Source organism: Pituophis catenifer, unplaced genomic scaffold, assembly GCF_029215685.1.
Source record: "Pituophis catenifer annectens isolate HBS135680 unplaced genomic scaffold, rPitCat1.0.hap2 SCAF_3, whole genome shotgun sequence".
NCBI classification, from domain to species: domain Eukaryota; kingdom Metazoa; phylum Chordata; class Lepidosauria; order Squamata; family Colubridae; genus Pituophis; species Pituophis catenifer.
The window spans coordinates 122,349,856-122,372,212 of record NW_027256883.1 but is presented as its reverse complement, the minus strand read 5'-3'; the positions used below and the strand labels follow the sequence as shown (position 1 = coordinate 122,372,212).

Sequence of the window (22,357 nt, the reverse complement as noted above, 5' to 3'; positions counted from 1 at the left end):
CTACTTACAGCTCAAAAGATATATATATTTTGGTTCACCTGTTTTTCAATTCTATATCAATGGTATGGTGAGGTGTCCAAATGATTTTTCCATCCTCCTAAACTAGGGGATTGCAGCATTGCCCTGTATACAGCTGATACTATAGTTCTTTTCAGAATAGCAAAACACCTCAAAGTGTTCTGAGAAATCTGGTCTAATATTTTGGTCATTTCTGTTTCAGACTGGAATTGTGGCTTCACTATTGACCCATCATTTCTATTCGAAGGTCTTTGTATTTTGTGATTTTCTCTAATTCTTTCTCTTCTCTTTTTCTGTCAGAAGAGAACCAGCCAGAATTCTTTGTCTTTTTTACCAACAATTGTTAAGTGTGGGTGTTATGTAGCAGGTCTTGTCAGTTTGAATTCTAAAGTCCCAGAGCAGTTTAGCTGCTTCTTCTATTTTGTGATGCCACCAGTTCTTGTTTGCAGGCAAGTAGTATATCTTTCAGTTCTTCCAATACATCATTGTGGATACTTTGTCATAACTTTGTTGTAGTTTCTCTGTGCAATCTTCTTGCAGCAGCTAACTAGATGATTCACTGTTTCTTCAGCTTTTTGCCAAGGCAGCGTTTGCTGTCTGAAGCTGTCTTCCCAACTCCACCTTTGTATGTATTTGTTCTTATTAGTAGTAGTATGTTTTATTGCAGTCTACCAGGTATTTGGCATTTTTAACCACCTAATCTTTTTTTTAAGTTGTTTTTGTAATTATAGCAGCAGCAGTAGTAATATTAGCTACAGTGGTCCTAAATGTGCTTTTTCAGGAGGCAACTGGACTTTCTTGTTTTTCTTTTGAAGACATTTCACTTCTCACCTAAGAAGCTTCTTCAGTTCTGACAGGATAGTGCGGAATGGAAGGATTTATATTCCTTGCAGACAGCTGGTAATTTGCATGCTTTTAAAGGATTGTTGAAGCACCTGGAGGTTTAACTGTGTCCTCAGGGTCACCTGAGTAGTGCTCCTGGTTCCTGTACTCTGCAATTTTTCCTCTGGAAATCCATTTCTACTACCACACCATTCAAAGGGTGCTCAACCCAAATTGTTTTCACAAGGCTTAAAAAACTTGGCTATTGGGACATGGAATGTGTTAAGAGTCCCATTTTTTGGCTTTACTGTTAGTTGATCCTGGCTGCTGTTTGTATTTAACTTTTGGATGTTTTTATTGTTTTAGAAGTTAAGAATTGTAAGCTGCCCAGAGTCACTTGATTAAGTTAAGCAGCAATAGAAAATGAATGAATGAATGAATGAATGAATGAATGAATGAATGAATGAAGTAGATGCTCTAGACAAATCACAAATTCTGGAATTCTCTGTCCCAAATCAACTTAAAGATACTAGTGAGGTTTTACTTTCTCATCAGAAATCACAATACTTTTTTTAAAGAATTATATCTTACAAACCTGCATCAAGCTGAACTTAATCATTGCATTCCCTAACTTCTACAATAACTTTGAAACAAGGAAACTTAGCAGATGAGAAAACAGCTAAGCAAGATTTACACTAAACAGAAGCTTAGTTGTATAATTTGAGAAATCTAAGCCTTTACTTAACAATGCTAAGCCCAAGAATGCAGAAGAAGGTGATTGTGAGTTCTAGTCCCACCTTAGGCATGAAAGATACTGAGTTACTTTGGGCCTTTCACTGGCTGGTTGTGGTGGGGAAAGTAAGAGCTAGGAGTATTAGCTATATTTGCTGCCTGAAATATACAGAAATATATATGAAAATACAGGATAAAATAAAAATATAATAACAGCAACAATAATAATGCTTTGATAAGTCACTGTGCAGTGATAAAACAGGAAGGCAGAAAAATAATGTTTCAGTATGTAATTCTTTCCCGTTTGCAGTAGATATTGCCAAGTATACAAAACAGGCCAGGGAGATGCTACTCTGACCTCGCTTTAATCTTGAAGAGGGAGATGCTACTCTGACCTCGCTTTAATCTTGAAGAAGTAGCATCCAATAGAGATCTCAGCCTATTCTTCAGTACATATGCCTCCTGCAGTAATGCTCTCCACTGCTATCTCTTGTCAAGGGTCCCTAAAGATTGTTTTGGAGCCTACAGTTTGTAAATGTATTTGTACTAAAAACTTAAAAGAGAGAGGGGAAGAGCTGCGTCTTTAAAAAAAAAAAGCAAACCAACAGAAAACTAGTGTTCTTCCTCAGTTTCTTCCTTCTTCATATCTTGTCATCTCTGTGCATTAGACATCACGCATAGTATGAGTAGCCTTCCAAGAACCATGAATGATGAAACCCAATTGTTATTTTTGCTTTCAGAAAAATGTGATACTTCTCTACGTATTCATAATGGTCATTTTGCTAGTACTTATCAGGACATGTACATAGAAGGTAACGACATTACATTTGTTTGTGATAAGGGATATTCTCCTGCAAACCAGCAGTCAACATCTACTTGCACAAAAAATGGCTGGTCACCTGCTCCAAGTTGTATCCTGACAGGTAAGTTTTAGGAATGTCAGCTAAAAATGCCTGACTTGAAATTGCTTATTGTGCTTTGCTATAGATACTTTTCTTGAATTTGTGATAATTCAGGAGCAGGCGTGAAAACAGAGTCATAACTCCACAGGGAATTATGCTATGATTAGATAAAGGTATGTATGTGCCTAGAAGTATGACAATGTCATACTTTTATTTATTAAACTTTGTCATCTATTTCTTATGCTTTTACATAAATGATAACATTTTAAAAAAGGTTTACAGAGCATCTTTAAGACAGATAAAATATTATAATGCAACATTTGATTAATCTGAACAATCAACCATCAGCCCATCTTAAAGCAATGACAATAGATAACTGGAATTGATATTTTAGCATTGAATTCTTCAAAAAAATAAAAGAAATTCAAAAATGATTTTTCTTGACAAACAATTTGTAATCTATTTCGTAAAGAAACAGAGTAGAACAGTAAACATTCCAATTCATTATCCAATCAAAAATCCCCAATGATGGCTCCTCCTGGGGTTCCTCTGGAGTTAGCATAATCGAACTTGATGTGCATAATCAGAGGGAGGTTCAGCCAAATGGATTTCTGCCTATTCTAAAATCTAACATGGGAAAATCACAAACAGATATAATGCTTTATTTTTCTTTGTTTTGTTTTGTTTTCCTATTTTTCTGTTTGGGCAGTAAGATATTGTATAAAAATGTATTTACAGTATTTGTTAAATTTATATGCTGCCCATCTCACCAGCAAGTGACTCCAAGCAGTTTACAACAAGATACAAATAACAATATAAAAGATGAACGCAATAAAATGATAAATGTTAACACTAAATTTGGACTATAAGACGCACCTTTCACCCCCAAAAAGAGGGTGAAAATCTGTGTGCATCTTATAGTCTGAATGTAGCCCTGCCCACCGCCACCCTTCGGATATTTTCAACCTCTGTGTGTCGCATTTTTGGGCAGTTCCAGACAGCGGGGATCTGGGTTGGGGCACAGCCTGAGGACCAAGCCTCTTTGGGACAGTCTGGGGTGGGGGAATCTGCCCGGTGGCTTCGGTAAAAAAGGTGGGTCCCATGGTTTGCGGCTGGCCACCCGTTGGGCAGGTCTGGGCAGATAATCACCATGATGACTTCACTCCCCAGCAATGTGAGGAGCTGCCACCGCTGCTGCCACCACCTAAGCCCTCTCCGTGCCTGGGAGCCCCTAAAATAAACCATCCCTCCTTTCCAGCCACCGCTGCCCATTGGCCTGATGCAATTCACAGAGCCATGTTTCAGGTGATGGCCGGTTCCCCTGCAATGTGCTTCTGAGAACCAGGGAGGAAAGCATTTTCAGGTGGCAGCACCAACCGCCTGCCACGTTTGTGGATTCGGGGAGGAAAGCATTTTGCATAGCAGGGAATGGGAGTGTGCAGTTGATCAGTCATTTGAAGGGGAGGGGGAAGATGCACACTTTTAACTTTGCACGCGCTGTAGTCGGTGTTGGAGGAGGAGAGGCGGAGGAACTGGGAGTGCTGATGCTCTGGCCCTCTGCCCCCCCCCCTCAGGCTGCCCCGGATAAGCTATATTTGCTGCCTGAAATATATGAAAATACAGGATAAAATAAAAATATAATACCAGCAACAATAATAATGCTTTGATAAGTCACTGTGCAGTGATAAAACAGGAAGGCAGAAAAAAATTGTAAAAATGAATCCTGTTTAAGACTTCCTGTTTGCTGCTGGCCGCCGCCAGACGTTCCTTTGGGATCGTCAGCTTCCACTGCCTGTCAGAGCCGCCTTCACAACGGAACGGCGGCTCGAAAAAACTCCGTTTCCATGAGGAAACGGAGATAGAGCCGGCAGGGGTGGGTAGAACTCTCTGCAGAGTCCCAAAAGTTTTTCTTTTTCTTTTGGGACAGAGCGGATGAGATGCCCCATATCCCCAGCCGTCGCTCCGGGCTTTGGGAGACCTCTGCTAATGCAGAGCCAGGCGTCAAGAGCAAGCCTGTGAATCTAACAGATTACTTAAAGAAAATGTGAGCTGGATCTGTAATACTGAACCGCAAGTATTTTACTTATCTTTTAAAAATAAAAAATAACTTAAGAGAAAAGAGGAAAGGAAAGGAGGGGAAAAAAGTTTTTTAAAATGGCGCTTGCAGCAGCTGGAGAAGAGGCAGAAAGGAAAAGTCTTTCCGTTTTCTATTATTACAATGTAGCGGAATAAATACCACTGGCTACATTTGTAGACAAAACCTCGCTCCTGTGTTTTTCTTTCTTTTTTTTTTCTGGAGACTTGATATTGTTGTTGACTGGAAAGAAGTCTTTTTTCTTGTTTTTTTTTTTCTTTTTTTTTCTTTTTAACAAAGCCTGCCTGGGCGGAAACATGGCACTGAGACTTACAAAGTCAGATAAACAAGAAGGGGGGGGGGAATTCCCTCACCCACAATTTAAAGGAACAAGTTTTAACTCTTCAGTCTCAGAAACCTGATTTTAATATAATAGAATTTCTCTTAGAGGAGATTGAAAGAAGGGATGAGATTGTGAATCAGCATCTTGAAGAATTTAAGCAGGAAATTAAAGAACTGGTAAAATCTAAGTTTGACTTTTTGGAGCAAAAAATTTTAAAAGTGGTTAATGGTTTTTCAGAATTTATGATACAGTTGGATACAAATACTAATTTACTAGAGTCTAAAATGGATGAAATTCAAGATAAATTGGACAATAGAATTCAAAAAATTGAAAATGATTTGATAAACATTCAGGATAATAGCTCAGAAGAAAAACCTAAAATGGATGCTGACCAAAAGTCTGGTAATGTAGAAAATCTGCAACAGAGGATTGAAAAAGAAGTTCTAATGGTTCAACATAATTTTACAGAATATGCGATAAGACTGAGAGGTTTGCAGGAAAATAATAGAGATGATTTAAGGAAAATATCTTCTGAAATTCTAGCTGGGATTTTAAAGGTTCAACCTGACGAAGTGTTTTGTAGGATTGACAGAGTTTTCAGAATAAATTCCTGGATTGCTAAGCAAAGGCAACTGCCTAGAGATGTGGTGATTTATTTTACGGACAAGGAAATTAGGAATAATATTGTGCAAAATTCCTTTAATTCTAATTTGCAATTGTATGGAAGAAAAATATGGATCTACAAGGAACTCCCACCTAAGATATTAGCAGAAAGGAAGAAATTTGGTTTTCTGGTGTCTGAGTTAAAAAAGAGAAATATCTCATATAGGTGGAATGCCCCAGTTGGTATTATACTGAGACATCAAGGAGAAAGATATCAGTTAGATACTATTGAAAGAGCGGAAGAATTTTATCAAAATAGGTTGAACATGAATTTAACATCTTCAGGAATGATACAGGATAAGCAGAAGGAGCTGGAAATAAAGGGAAAATATCGAATTACAGAGACTGTACCAGATAAATTGCCTTTGGATTTACCGGACACCCCAGCTGGATTATCTACAAATTTGAGAGAAGTGCCATCTGATTTTAATGTGATGACTTATCAAGGCAAGCATGGAAACCAATTAGGGGATATACAAGGGATAAAAAAGAAACATGAGACACCAAAACAAAATCAACACGACCAATCTACAAAGCAGAATGAAAACCGACCAGTTGACACACAATCTGTAGAAAGGAAACCAGGATGGAAGTCAAACCCACAAAAAGAAAACAAAAAAAGAAATAGGTTGTATAAAAATAGAAATTTCTAACTCAAGCAACAGTGAAGCCAGTGACTTTAAAATATGAATAATTATGTGAAAACATAGAGGAGGCGACATATTGGTCAATATCATCCTGAGGATAGTGGCAGATCTCTGCATTGCCGTAATTTTGGGACGTGGAAAGAGCCTCAAACTGATGGATTTGAATTATCTACTTTGAAATTTCTTTTTGTGTTGATAAATATATTATAATTATCTTGAATCATAAGGCAAGAGAATCATGCTGGGGCATGCAGAAGATCCGGTTGTTACCCACTACGATGATGGAAATCAATAATCCTGATGAAACCCACAATTATTATTATATGGAATATAATTATAATGTCACTCGGGTGGTTGTTTTTACTTTTATACATATAAGAAGATATTTATTACTGATGGGGGCAGATATGATTGAAGATCTTGAATAAACTGTTGCATCAGTAAGCTATGTTACCCTATTATGGATGTTGGTTTTAACAATCCAGCGGAAAGACCTCAAAGAAGATATTATATGGACTATAAATTTAAAGTTATTGTCTTTTCTTTTTTTTTATTTAGATATAATGGAATATATATATATATATATTTAAGTAGTGTGGGCAGTGAATTAAAGATATTAAGAATTGTTGTGTATGGTAAATTTGCAGGACAGTGGGTGAATAAGCTAACTACAGACTGATTAGTTTAAGAAAAGGGATTTTTAAGTGATATATTTAGGGGAGTGGAGGAAATGGATAGAGTGGAATAAATGTTAAATTAGATTTTAAGGGGAGGCCGCTTTGAAATGTTATAGTAATATATATAGAAGATTAAATATTAAAGTAGGATTTATCGTATAGTTTTAAAGTGGAAGGTGGTCTTGAATTGTTGTAATAATATATAGATATAAAACACTATTATGTTAAATTAGAAGTTATTTTATAATAGTTATAGTATAATGTTTTTTTGTTTTTTTTTTGTTCTCTTCTTTTCTGAAACGTATGGATAAAGGGGGATGTTATGATATTTATAATATTTTTAGTAAGTAAAGGTCAGTATTTTGAGGAGGGAGTAAGTAATCTGTTATGAATTAGGGGTTTTTTTGTTACGAAGAAGTCACAGGGGGGGATGGGTGGGGAGGGGGGGTTAGGGAGGGGGAGGGAGAGGGGGGGGAAAAAGGGGGAAAAAAATTTGTATTTGAAAACTTTTTCAATAAAAAAAAAAATAATAATAATAATGCTTTGATAAGTCACTGTGCAGTGATAAAACAGGAAGACAGAAAAAAATTGTAAAAATGAATCCCACTTTACAATGCCTCCAGTTTAAGATCTAATATGTCAAGCCAATATCACTACTTTATCCCTACAGTGCTCACAGATAGTAAGTGGAAGAAATAAAGGTCTTTTATTCTCCTATCTTCCACTGTCACTTTCTGTTTCCTTCTTCAGATGCAGGGCAGAAACCCAGGCCAGATTCTGAAAATGCATTAGAAGAACATAGCTAAAAGCTTCACATCTGATGCTAGAACAGATATAAGCAAAACAAATGAACTGATAGAATATTCTGAATATTATGGGTGCCTTACTTTTTTTTTCCCCATCCTTTCCCTTCAGAAAGGGGCTGTGACTATATCAGTATAGAAAATGGAAGAATGGCCAAACCATATGAACTATACAGACCTTTTCCAATATCGGAGGGACAATCAATTTATTTTTCTTGTAATCATGGTTTTCTGCCTACAAACAAGGAAATGTGGCAAGCAGCAACATGCATCAAATCCCACTATGTCCCAGAACTAAAATGTTTCAGTAAGTAATTCTTTTCCGTTTGCAGTAGATATTGCCAAGTATACAAAACAGGACAGGGAGATGCTACCCTGACCTCGCTTTAATCTTGAAGAAGTAGCATCCAATAGAGATCTCAGCCTATTCTTCAGTACATATGCCTCCTGCAGTAATGCTCTCCACTGCTATCTCTTCTCAAGGCCCCCTAAAGATTGTTTTGGAGCCTACAGTTTGTAAATGTATTTGTACTAAAAACTTAAAAGAGAGAGGGGAAGAGCTGCGTCTTTAAAAAAAAAAGCAAACCAACAGAAAACTAGTGTTCTTCCTCAGTTTCTTCCTTCTTCATATCTTCTCATCTCTGTGAATTAGATATCACGCATAGTTAAGGTGACCAGATTTTAACATTGGTAAAGAGGGACACCATTGTGTGCGTGGCTTATTTTGTGGGCGTGGCTTGGAGGTCATGTGACTGGGTGGGCGTGGCTAGCTGGTCATGTGACCGGGTGGCCATGGGTATGTGTATAGGGACTACTCAGAGGGCTGAAAAAAGTCATTTCTGACAAGTCCTCGCACTTTTGACTGGTCCTCACACTTATGACCATCCTCACATTTATGCCCGTGCAGCATTCTTAACAACCATGTCACTCATTTCACAACTGCTTCTCCTCACCATGGTGATAAGATAGGGCAAAAAACATAAAATGTGAGGACAGTCGTAAGTTTGAGGACTGGTCAAAAGTGCGAGGACCAGTCAAAAATAACTTTTTCAGCCCTCTGAGTAGTCCATATGCACAAAAGGACTAACCAGAGGGCTGAAAAAAGTCATTTCTGACAGGTCCTCGCACTTTTGACTGGTCCTCACACTTATGACCATCCTCACATTTATGCCCGTGCAGCATTCTTAACAACCATGTCACTCATTTCACAACTGCTTCTCTTCACCATAGTGATAAGATAGGGCAAAAAACATAAAATGTGAGGACAGTCGTAAGTTTGAGGACTGGTCAAAAGTGCGAGGACCAGTCAAAAATAAATTTTTCAGCCCTCTGAGTAGACCATATGCAGAAAAGGACTAACCAGAGGGCTGAAAAAAGTTATTTCTGACAGGTCCTCGCACGTTTGACTGGTCCTCACACTTATGATCATCCTCACATTTATGCCCGTGCAGCATTCTTAACAACCATGTCACTCATTTCACAACTGCTTCTCTTCACCATGGTGATAAGATAGGGCAAAAAACGAAAAATGTGAGGACAGTCGTAAGTTCGAGGACTGGTCAAAAGTGCGAGGACCAGTCAAAAATAACTTTTTCAGCCCTCTGAGTAGTCCATATGCATAAAAGGATACAGTAATAGAGAGGGATGAAGGAAGGGAAGGGAAATTAGAGTAGGAGTGACGGTAAGAGAGGGAGGAAGAGAGGAGGAGAAGGAGAAAGGAAGAGGAAATAGGGAGGAGAAGAAGAGGGTGGGGGGAAGAGAAAGTAAGAAGGAAAGAAAAGACAGAGGTGGTAGGTTTGAGGAGAAAGATTACTGTACAATAAAAAAGATGAAAGGGAAGAAAGCCAACCCCAAACAAATATAAAGATATTAAGATAAAGAATGAATTGTTAAACTTTAAAGAATAAAAGAGAACAAATATGAATAAATAGCAATAATTAGAAACACACATACAAACATACAATGTATTTTCTTTGAACAGAATATTTGGCTGGTTCACAAATTTAAACAGTGTTTAGTCATTTCAATTAAATTTACAATTTCTATATTTCCTTTTTGCCATATTTATTCCTCATCTATTTTTTTAAAAAAAAACAATATTACCCTTCATCCTCATCTCTAATCTTAATCAAATTCAATTTTCCCATTCTATTTTATATTATACCCCTTCCCATTGTCATCTATTTTTATATCCATCCTCACATTGGTTAATTATGTAATTATGTAATACAGTTGTTTAATACAAATTCAACATTTTAATATAAATCAATTAGTTATATAACTATCTTTTTTGTATATTAATCAATATGAACATGAATATTCCAATTATTTCCATGCAATCCAATTTCTTACAAATCAATTAATTATATTTACCAATAATAATAAACCAAATAATTTCCCCCATATATTCCTCCAAACCACAACTTAACCATTTCTGCTTTCAACACAATATACAATTAATAGTATCTCAATTATTACAATTCCCTAGTTAAATAGAGCTTTTTTTCTTTTGTGTTTTAAAATCTTGAACTCTCCTCCTAAATTTCCCATTGTTTGCAGTTTTGAACCTACCTTTTTTGGTGAGGAAAAAGAAAAAGAAAAAGAAATCTCTCTCTGCCTCCTTTTGTCACGTTGCAGCAAAGACCCTGCTTTTGCTTTCGCTTCTTCAGCATAGCTAGGGGAAAAAAAATCTGCTCCAGGAACTCTTTACACTGATCACCTGTAGGGCGGCCCTTTGAAGCCCCGCGGCAAGAGTTTAAACATTTCTTTTCCCTCTAGCCATCAGCTGGGACTCAGGAGGCAGAATGAAAAATCGGAACTTTTTTAAAACGCCACGGGACGCGGGACAAATTGCTAAAAATCGGGACTGTCCCGCCAAAAGCGGGACGTCTGGTCACCTTACGCATAATATGAGTAGCCTTCCAAGAACCATGAATGATGAAACCCAATTGTTATTTTTGCTTTCAGAAAAATGTGATACTTCTCTACGTATTAATAATGGTCATTTTGCTAGTACTTATCAGGACATGTACATAGAAGGTAACGACATTACATTTGTTTGTGATAAGGGATATTCTCCTGCAAACCAGCAGTCAACATCCACTTGCACAAAAAATGGCTGGTCACCTGCTCCAAGTTGTATCCTGACAGGTAAGTTTTAGGAATGGCAGCTAAAAATGCCTGACTTGAAATTGCTTATTGTGCTTTGCTATAGATATTTTTCTTGAATTTGTGATAATTCAGGAGCAGGCGTGAAAACAGAGTCATAACTCCACAGGGAATTATGCTATGATTAGATGAAGGTATGTATGTGCCTAGAAGTATGACAATGTCATACTTTTATTTATTAAACTTTGTCATCTATTTCTTATGTCTTTTACATAAATGATAACATTTTAAAAAAGGTTTATAGAGCATCTTTAAGACAGATAAAATATTATAATGCAACATTTGATTAATCTGAACAATCAACCATCAGCCCATCTTAAAGCAATGACAATAGATAACTGGAATTGATATTTTAGCATTGAATTCTTCAAAAAAATAAAAGAAATTCAAAAATGATTTTTCTTGATAAACAATTTGTAATCTATTTCGTAAAGAAACAGAGTAGAACAGTAAACATTCCAATTCATTATCCAATCAAAAATCCCCAATGATGGCTCCTCCTGGGGTTCCTCTGGAGTTAGCATAATCGAACTTGATGTGCATAATCAGAGGGAGGTTCAGCCAAATGGATTTCTGCCTATTCTAAAATCTAACATGGGAAAATCACAAACAGATATAATGCTTTATTTTTCTTTGTTTTGTTTTGTTTTCCTATTTTTCTGTTTGGGCAGTAAGATATTGTATAAAAATGTATTTACAGTATTTGTTAAATTTATATGCTGCCCATCTCACCAGCAAGTGACTCCAACCAGTTTACAACAATATACAAATAACAATATAAAAGATGAACGCAATAAAATGATAAATGTTAACACTAAATTATCATATTTTTGGACTATAAGACGCACCTTTCACCCCCCAAAAGAGGGTGAAAATCTGTGTGCATCTTATAGTCTGAATGTAGCCCTGCCCACCGCCACCCTTCGGATATTTTCAACCTCTGTGTGTCGCATTTTTGGGCAGTTCCAGACAGCGGGGATCTGGGTTGGGGCACAGCCTGAGGACCAAGCCTCTTTGGGACAGTCTGGGGTGGGGGAATCTGCCCGGTGGCTTCGGTAAAAAAGGTGGGCCCCATGGTTTGCGTCTGGTCCCTCCTCTGGCCACCCATCGGGCAGGTCTGGGCAGATAATCACCATGATGACTTCACTCCCCAGCAATGTGAGGAGCTGCCACCACTGCTGCCACCACCTAAGCCCTCTCTGCGCCTGGGAGCCCCTAAAATAAACCATCCCTCCTTTCCAGCCACCCCTGCCCATTGGCCTGATGCAATTCACAGAGCCATGTTTCAGGTGATGGCCGGTTCCCCTGCAATGTGCTTCTGAGAACCAGGGAGGAAAGCATTTTCAGGTGGCAGCACCAACCGCCTGCCACGTTTGTGGATTTGGGGAGGAAAGCATTTTGCATAGCAGGGAATGGGAGTGTGCAGTTGATCAGTCATTTGAAGGGGAGGGGGAAGATGCACACTTTTAACTTTGCACGCGCTGTAGTTGGTGTTGGAGGAGGAGAGGCGGAGGAACTGGGAGTGCTGATGCTCTGGCCCTCTGCGCCCCCCCCTCTCAGGCTGCCCCGGATAAGCTATATTTGCTGCCTGAAATATATGAAAATACAGGATAAAATAAAAATATAATACCAGCAACAATAATAATGCTTTGATAAGTCACTGTGCAGTGATAAAACAGGAAGGCAGAAAAAAATTGTAAAAATGAATCCCACTTTACAATGCCTCCAGTTTAAGATCTAATATGTCAAGCCAATATCACTACTTTATCCCTACAGTACTCACAGATAGTAAGTGGAAGAAATAAAGGTCTTTTATTCTCCTATCTTCCACTGTCACTTCCTGTTTCCTTCTTCAGATGCAGGGCAGAAACCCAGGCCAGATTCTGAAAATGCATTAGAACAACATAGCTAAAAGCTTCACATCTGATGCTAGAACAGATATAAGGAAAACAAATGAACTGATAGAATATTCTGAATATTATGGGTGCCTTACTTTTTTTTTTTCTATCCCTTCCCTTCAGAAAGGGGCTGTGACTATATCCGTATAGAAAATGGAAGAATGGCCAAACCATATGAACTATACAGACCATTTCCAATATCGGAGGGACAATCAATTTATTTTTCTTGTAATCATGGTTTTCTGCCTACAAACAAGGAAATGTGGCAAGCAGCAACATGCATCAAATCCCACTATGTCCCAGAACTAAAATGTTTCAGTAAGTAATTCTTTTCCGTTTGCAGTAGATATTGCCAAGTATACAAAACAGGCCAGGGAGATGCTACCCTCACCTCGCTTTAACCTTGAAGAGGGAGATGTTACTCTGACCTCGCTTTAATCTTGAAGAAGTAGCATCCAATAGAGATCTCAGCCTATTCTTCAGTACATATGCCTCCTGCAGTACTGCTCTCCACTGCTATCTCTTCTCAAGGGTCCCTAAAGATTGTTTTGGAGCCTACAGTTTGTAAATGTATTTGTACTAAAAACTGAAATGAGAGAGGGGAAGAGCTGCGTCTTTAAAACAAAAAGCAAACCAACAGAAAACTAGTGTTCTTCCTCAGTTTCTTCCTTCTTCATATCTTCTCATCTCTGTGCATTAGATATCACGCATAGTATGAGTAGCCTTCCAAGAACCATGAATGATGAAACCCAATTGTTATTTTTGCTTTCAGAAAAATGTGATACTTCTCTACGTATTAATAATGGTCATTTTGCTAGTACTTATCAGGACATGTACATAGAAGGTAACGACATTACATTTGTTTGTGATAAGGGATATTCTCCTGCAAACCAGCAGTCAACATCCACTTGCACAAAAAATGGCTGGTCACCTGCTCCAAGTTGTATCCTGACAGGTAAGTTTTAGGAATGGCAGCTAAAAATGCCTGACTTGAAATTGCTTATTGTGCTTTGCTATAGATATTTTTCTTGAATTTGTGATAATTCAGGAGCAGGCGTGAAAACAGAGTCATAACTCCACAGGGAATTATGCTATGATTAGATGAAGGTATGTATGTGCCTAGAAGTATGACAATGTCATACTTTTATTTATTAAACTTTGTCATCTATTTCTTATGTCTTTTACATAAATGATAACATTTTAAAAAAGGTTTATAGAGCATCTTTAAGACAGATAAAATATTATAATGCAACATTTGATTAATCTGAACAATCAACCATCAGCCCATCTTAAAGCAATGACAATAGATAACTGGAATTGATATTTTAGCATTGAATTCTTCAAAAAAATAAAAGAAATTCAAAAATGATTTTTCTTGACAAACAATTTGTAATCTATTTCGTAAAGAAACAGAGTAGAACAGTAAACATTCCAATTCATTATCCAATCAAAAATCCCCAATGATGGCTCCTCCTGGGGTTCCTCTGGAGTTAGCATAATCGAACTTGATGTGCATAATCAGAGGGAGGTTCAGCCAAATGGATTTCTGCCTATTCTAAAATCTAACATGGGAAAATCACAAACAGATATAATGCTTTATTTTTCTTTGTTTTGTTTTGTTTTCCTATTTTTCTGTTTGGGCAGTAAGATATTGTATAAAAATGTATTTACAGTATTTGTTAAATTTATATGCTGCCCATCTCACCAGCAAGTGACTCCAACCAGTTTACAACAATATACAAATAACAATATAAAAGATGAACGCAATAAAATGATAAATGTTAACACTAAATTATCATATTTTTGGACTATAAGACGCACCTTTCACCCCCCAAAAGAGGGTGAAAATCTGTGTGCATCTTATAGTCTGAATGTAGCCCTGCCCACCGCCACCCTTCGGATATTTTCAACCTCTGTGTGTCACATTTTTGGGCAGTTCCAGACAGCGGGGATCTGGGTTGGGGCACAGCCTGAGGACCAAGCCTCTTTGGGACAGTCTGGGGTGGGGGAATCTGCCCGGTGGCTTCGGTAAAAAAGGTGGGCCCCATGGTTTGCGTCTGGTCCCTCCTCTGGCCACCCATCGGGCAGGTCTGGGCAGATAATCACCATGATGACTTCACTCCCCAGCAATGTGAGGAGCTGCCACCACTGCTGCCACCACCTAAGCCCTCTCTGCGCCTGGGAGCCCCTAAAATAAACCATCCCTCCTTTCCAGCCACCCCTGCCCATTGGCCTGATGCAATTCACAGAGCCATGTTTCAGGTGATGGCCGGTTCCCCTGCAATGTGCTTCTGAGAACCAGGGAGGAAAGCATTTTCAGGTGGCAGCACCAACCGCCTGCCACGTTTGTGGATTTGGGGAGGAAAGCATTTTGCATAGCAGGGAATGGGAGTGTGCAGTTGATCAGTCATTTGAAGGGGAGGGGGAAGATGCACACTTTTAACTTTGCACGCGCTGTAGTTGGTGTTGGAGGAGGAGAGGCGGAGGAACTGGGAGTGCTGATGCTCTGGCCCTCTGCGCCCCCCCCCTCTCAGGCTGCCCCGGATAAGCTATATTTGCTGCCTGAAATATATGAAAATACAGGATAAAATAAAAATATAATACCAGCAACAATAATAATGCTTTGATAAGTCACTGTGCAGTGATAAAACAGGAAGGCAGAAAAAAATTGTAAAAATGAATCCCACTTTACAATGCCTCCAGTTTAAGATCTAATATGTCAAGCCAATATCACTACTTTATCCCTACAGTACTCACAGATAGTAAGTGGAAGAAATAAAGGTCTTTTATTCTCCTATCTTCCACTGTCACTTCCTGTTTCCTTCTTCAGATGCAGGGCAGAAACCCAGGCCAGATTCTGAAAATGCATTAGAACAACATAGCTAAAAGCTTCACATCTGATGCTAGAACAGATATAAGGAAAACAAATGAACTGATAGAATATTCTGAATATTATGGGTGCCTTACTTTTTTTTTTTCTATCCCTTCCCTTCAGAAAGGGGCTGTGACTATATCCGTATAGAAAATGGAAGAATGGCCAAACCATATGAACTATACAGACCATTTCCAATATCGGAGGGACAATCAATTTATTTTTCTTGTAATCATGGTTTTCTGCCTACAAACAAGGAAATGTGGCAAGCAGCAACATGCATCAAATCCCACTATGTCCCAGAACTAAAATGTTTCAGTAAGTAATTCTTTTCCGTTTGCAGTAGATATTGCCAAGTATACAAAACAGGCCAGGGAGATGCTACCCTCACCTCGCTTTAACCTTGAAGAGGGAGATGTTACTCTGACCTCGCTTTAATCTTGAAGAAGTAGCATCCAATAGAGATCTCAGCCTATTCTTCAGTACATATGCCTCCTGCAGTACTGCTCTCCACTGCTATCTCTTCTCAAGGGTCCCTAAAGATTGTTTTGGAGCCTACAGTTTGTAAATGTATTTGTACTAAAAACTGAAATGAGAGAGGGGAAGAGCTGCGTCTTTAAAACAAAAAGCAAACCAACAGAAAACTAGTGTTCTTCCTCAGTTTCTTCCTTCTTCATATCTTCTCATCTCTGTGCATTAGATATCACGCATAGTATGAGTAGCCTTCCAAGAACCATGAATGATGAAACCCAATTGTTATTTTTGCTTTCAGAAAAATGTGATACTTCTCTACGTATTAATAATGGTCATTTTGCTAGTACTTATCAGGACATGTACATAGAAGGTAACGACATTACATTTGTTTGTGATAAGGGATATTCTCCTGCAAACCAGCAGTCAACATCCACTTGCACAAAAAATGGCTGGTCACCTGCTCCAAGTTGTATCCTGACAGGTAAGTTTTAGGAATGGCAGCTAAAAATGCCTGACTTGAAATTGCTTATTGTGCTTTGCTATAGATATTTTTCTTGAATTTGTGATAATTCAGGAGCAGGCGTGAAAACAGAATAATATCTCCACAGGGAATTATGCTATGATTAGATGAAGGTATGTATGTGCCTAGAAGTATGACAATGTCATACTTTTATTTATTAAACTTTGTCATCTATTTCTTATGTCTTTTACATAAATGATAACATTTTAAAAAAGGTTTATTGAGCATCTTTAAGGCAGATAAAATATTATAATGCAACATTTGATTAATCTGAACAATCAACCATCAGCCCATCTTAAAGCAATGACAATAGATAACTGGAATTGATATTTTAGCATGTAGATTCTTGAATTCTTCAAAAAAATAAAAGAAATTCAAAAATGATTTTTCTTGACAAACAATTTGTAATCTATTTCATAAAGAAACAGAGTAGAACAGTAAACATTCCAATTCACTATCCAATCAAAAATCCCCAATGATTGCTCCTCCTGGGGCTCCTCTGGAGTTAGCATAATCGAACTTGATGTGCATAATCAGAGGGAGGTTCAGCCAAATGGATTTCTGCCTATTCTAAAATCTAACATGGGAAAATCACAAACAGATATAATGCTTTATTTTTCTTCGTTTTGTTTTGTTTTCCTATTTTTCTGTTTGGGTAGTAAGATATTGTATAAAAATGTATTTATTTGTTAAATTTATATGCTGCCCATCTCTCCAGCAAGTGACTCCAAGCAGTTTACAACAACATACAAATAACAATATAAACGATGAACGCAATAAAATGATAAATGTTAACACTAAATTAGCAAAATAGCCAAGGAAGGGACCAATAGACAATGGGGTGAAAGTGCAGACTTCTCTTAATCAACTAACCACCTCCAGTATAAAACACCCCAATCCAATGCCCGTAGGCCAATCAGCAGAGCCAGGTTTTAATTATAATAAGTAAAACAAGATTAAGCTATGTCTTAGAAATTGCTGTAGGGTTTCCAACTACACATCTTCAAAAAATTTTAGTTAACACAAAATGAGCTAAAATTTGCCATGATATAAATTCAGACTGATCCATTGAAGATATTTTGATTTCCTAACAAAAAGCAAACCAACAAGCAAAAAGGAAGAAGGGATGGTAGTAGCTTGGAGAAATCATATGAAATAGCCAAACTGCTGAAATGAATGTTAGTCGTTGGGAAATTACCTGAAGAGCTATGAAGGGCTGGCTGCTCCTCGTTGTTGTTTTTCTTCTCTGGCCAGGCTGCTCTTCTCAAAATGATAAGTTAAGAAAAGAAATCAAGAGGAAAACAGTTTCTGCTGCATTCATTAAAGGCCCAATTATTTTTAGCAAAAGCAAATAGTTCAATTTTTCATTTGAGGCTTTCTAGAAATTTGTAATGCCAAATTCTTTAAGAATATCGTTTATCATTCCAATCCCTTTTTTCAAATACAGCATTTTTCAGTAATTGATTTGTGAATAGCAAAATATTTTGTGTCGGTATTATAAATTCAAACCCATCTGGAGGCATTTTTTTCAGTTAATAAAGAACTTGATGCGATAATAACCAAGTGATTATCATGTCTAACATAAGGCTTCCTAAATCAGAGTGACTGAAATTATAGAGATGTATTTCAGTTGGGTTTATATCAGGATAAATGCAAAGAAATTGGTGGATGTCTAAATTGGTGATTATATCTTTCACAAAAAAACAAGGAGGATAATATTCACTTCACAAGACACTGAAGCTGAGACTATATTTTCAGATAGATAATCAGACTTTTGAGTCAATCATATATTTATCACTGTTTTTTGATGGTTGCAAAAATCATTCATGAAGGAAAAGGAAGAAAAGAACCGGCCTCAATCAACAGAGAGTATAGAAGGTATTCTATACTTTGCAGTAATTATAAAATTAACTGATAATTGTTACAATAAATAGCTAATACTAACTCATTTCAGGCTCTTACTTTCAAATTTGATAGCTGAAGGGTTAGAGATAGTTATTCTACAATTATTTTCTTCTCCTGTTTCTTCCCAGCATGGCTGATTTGAAATTTATATTTGAATAATACTTTTGTGTGTTTGTATGTGTCTGTATATTATTCCACTATTGTATTCTCTTAGAACTCTTCTGCCTTTTACACAAGGAACATTGTCTTGCTTAAAAGACGTTGTGGATCTTAGGTGCTTTAGTTCATGACTGTAACAGCTGAGAGACAAAAGGAAAATGAGGGGAAAAGAAAGAGAAAAATCTATTTACTCAGATCTCTAATTATTTTACTCTATTGCAACATAGAATTTTTCACATAAACTTTAATCTCTTTATCAAAGGAATTCTTTACTGTAAAATTTTTTATATGTCATCTGATCTTTCTCAGCTCCTTGTACAACAAGTGAAGAAGATATGAGACAACACAATATAAGGCTCAGGTGGACGCAAAAGCTTTCAATATATAGAGAGAAGGGAAATCTTGTTGAATTTCAATGTATCAGAGGCTATCAACCACATCCAAGTTCCAGCTCATTTAGAGTTCAATGCATGGAAGGGAAACTTCACTATCCAGATTGCATTCCTATATGCATATTTTCATAAAAATACTTTAATTTGCCAATATTAACATTTCTTTCCTCTGTCTATATCTACAGTATAGCTATATTCCTATATATCTAGGCATTGACAAAAGCACTTTAAATATTTAAAAGGCCAAAACTCTGGCAACTAAAGTTGTGGTTGTAATGGATTCTAAAGTAACTTGGTCTTCTGCAGTTCTTCTAAATCAAAACACTTGTTAAGATCCTTGTGATCTAAATAAAGTTCCTTCCATTCAGAGCAATGGGAGAGAAGTTCTATGGGGACGGGGGTAATACTTAAAAACAAAGAGGAATGGGACAGGGGGAAAAAAATCTGCCAGCATTTCATCTCTTCTGGTCTGTTGCTAAATCCTAACAGATTCCAAGACCAGGAAATTCCTCTGTCCTGGGGCTGAAATGAGTAGAAACCAGTGGTGGGTTTCAAAATTTTTTACTACCGGTTCTGTGGGTGTGGCTTGGTGGGCGTAGCATGGCTTGGTGGGTGTGGCTTGGTGGGCATGGCAGAGGAAGGATACTGTAAAATCTCCATTCCCTCCCCAATCCAGGGAAGGTTACTGCAAAATCCCCATTTTCTCCCAATTAGCTGGGACTCAGGAGGCAGAGAATAGATGGGGGCCACCAGTCAGAGGTGGTATTTACCGGTATTCCAAACTACTCAAAATTTCTGCTACTGGTTCTCCAGAACTGGTCAGAACCTGCTGAAACCCACCTCTGATGGAAACTCTACTTTAAACTAAGTGAGCTATTTTCACTGATTTCATTGCCTTTGAATGAATGTTTCCAAATGAACGCCCATACATTTTACTTTATTTATTTCATTTCCACTGATATTGAAATATTCTCCTTCCCTTTGAACTTGCATATGCAATTTACTCATGTGTCTACATACATATTTGTACAGATAGTCCTTGTCTTATGACCACAAGTGAGCCCAAAATTTTTGTTTCTAAGTGAAACATTTGTTAAGTCCACTTTGCCCCATATTACAACCTTTTGTGCCACAGTTGTTAAGGGAATCACTGCAGTTGTTAAGTTAGTGACAAGTAAATCTGGCATCCCCATTGACTTTACTTGTCAGAAGGTCACAAAAGGTGATCACATGATCCCAGGACCCTGCAACCATCATAAATATGATACAATTGCCTGCATTCAAATTTTGATCATGTGACTATAGGGATGCTGCAACGGTCATAAGTGTGAAAAATAGTCATGTCATTTTTTTTGTAACTTTGAGCAGTCACTAAATGAACCTTTGTAAGTCAAAGACTACCTGTAAATATCTGTCAAAAGACCCAAGACCAGATTTTTAAAAAAAATTAAATGAATTAGTAAGCACTGTAAAACATTCATTACATGTACAATAAGGTATCCCATATTTCCAACCTTAGAATAAATGAAAAAATAGATTGAACACAAAGACCCTCTGAAATGAATTGGATGAGATAGATTATCAATCATTAAATGAAATGTTATTGACTTCAAGAGACTACCAGACCTGACCTAAAGATTACTTGCTTTCTCTTGGAAACTTAGGGTGCACACTGATTGCATTTATTGTACTGAGGACAATAGAATCAATGAAAAATAACAGTTTCTACTCATTTCAGCCTTAGGACAGAGGGATCTTCTGGTCTTCAGTTTTGGAATCATAGTACTTCTCTCCCATTGCTCTGAATGGAAGGAATTTCATTTGGATCACAGGAATATTATGTACCATGGGGATTGCATTTGAAATTGCAATGAATACAAATGGTATTAGTGAAATACAAATTTTTGTTGTGATTTGCACGTAAATATCAAACATTTCTGTAGTGAACATTTTACAGGTAGTCCTTGACTTACAACAGTCCATTTAGAGACCGTTCAAAGTTACAACAGCACTGAAGAAAGTGACATATGGCCATTTTTCACAGTTATGACCTTTGCAGCATCCCCATGATCACGTGATCAAAATTCAGATGCTTGACAACTGGTTCATATTTATGATGGTTGCTGTATTCCAAGGTAATGTGATCACCTTTTGTGACCTTCTAACGAGCAATAGGGAAGCCTGATTCACTTAACAATCAGGCTATTAATTTAATAACTTTTGAGTCCCTTGAGTAATTTCTTTGGTGTAAAAATGTTGATACTGATATTTCAGAATTTTCTTGCCCATGTAGTTTGATATCTTAAAATTATTACATTCTGCTGCAGATCAGATGAATCAGTTTAAAAAAGAATTACATAAAATATACAGATGCAAATTTATTTCTTTACTGTTCACTTTTTGTTTTACAGGTCTAAGTAAATGAACAACAGGACATATGCAGCACCCTTTAAACCAGAAGATGAATATCTGAAATGATATATCATTCTCTTCATGACCACATGAAGCTGGATTGCATACAGTTATAAACCAAAAAGCCTAGTCTGTAAAAGACAATTTTTGCCAACTATAATTACTGGGGAAATGATCTCATTTAAAAACAAGTTTATAGACTATCTTTAAGGCAGATAAAATAATATCCATGTGCGAATAGGCGGCAATGTAAATTTTCTAAATAAATAAATAAAATATAAGGTAACATCATAAATAACTTTTTCAAAATTTATCTCAAGTGAGGAATGAAGAATTTATATATACATTTTACCTTTAAACTTTTGATTAATCTGAATGATCAAACAGCAGCTCATCTTAAAGAATGATGATAGATAATTGTAATTGATAATTTTAGCATATAGATGTGTTGAAAAGTAAAAGGAAGGAAAAATATCTTAAGGGTGCAATCACATGAGGATTGAAGAGGAAGTTTGGAAAGGGGTATCAGAAATATTCATCATCCCCCCCCAAAAAAAAACCTGGGGAGGAGGGGGAAAAGAGTGGTGTATTACATAGACAATATCCATCTCCTGGATATGGTGAATTTTTTCATTCTTATGGAAGACCACCAGATACCCTCGACTTCCCTGGTGTCATTGTGAAGTTTGTAGAGCAACAAGTTGAGGAGTACACATTTCACCAATTTTAACAACCCATTGCAATTACTTGTGGACAACATTGTGTATTTTTCCTACTGGATTGATTTTGGAAGAGGGAGAGGGAGGAGGAGGAGGAGGAGGAGGAGGAGGAGGAGGAGGAGGAGGAGGAGTTTCAGACAAAAGATTTTGGATGCGT

The 22,357-nt window shown here is 37.2% G+C and overlaps 1 protein-coding gene across 1 annotated transcript in view; it reads left to right on the top strand.

Annotated features, from left to right (window-relative positions):
• LOC139315038 (complement factor H-related protein 4-like) overlaps positions 1 to 21,775 on the top strand; it is a 34,572-nt gene extending 12,797 nt beyond the window's left edge. Inside the window, exons 7-14 of the mRNA XM_070941061.1 lie at positions 2,313 to 2,495; positions 7,794 to 7,988; positions 10,649 to 10,831; positions 12,871 to 13,065; positions 13,520 to 13,702; positions 15,743 to 15,937; positions 16,392 to 16,574; positions 21,481 to 21,775. Coding sequence (XP_070797162.1) covers positions 2,313 to 2,495; positions 7,794 to 7,988; positions 10,649 to 10,831; positions 12,871 to 13,065; positions 13,520 to 13,702; positions 15,743 to 15,937; positions 16,392 to 16,574; positions 21,481 to 21,494 — 1,331 coding nt within the window. The 3' untranslated portion in view covers positions 21,495 to 21,775. The remainder of the gene's footprint in view (positions 1 to 2,312; positions 2,496 to 7,793; positions 7,989 to 10,648; positions 10,832 to 12,870; positions 13,066 to 13,519; positions 13,703 to 15,742; positions 15,938 to 16,391; positions 16,575 to 21,480) is intronic.
• Positions 21,776 to 22,357: the final 582 nt, after the last annotated feature.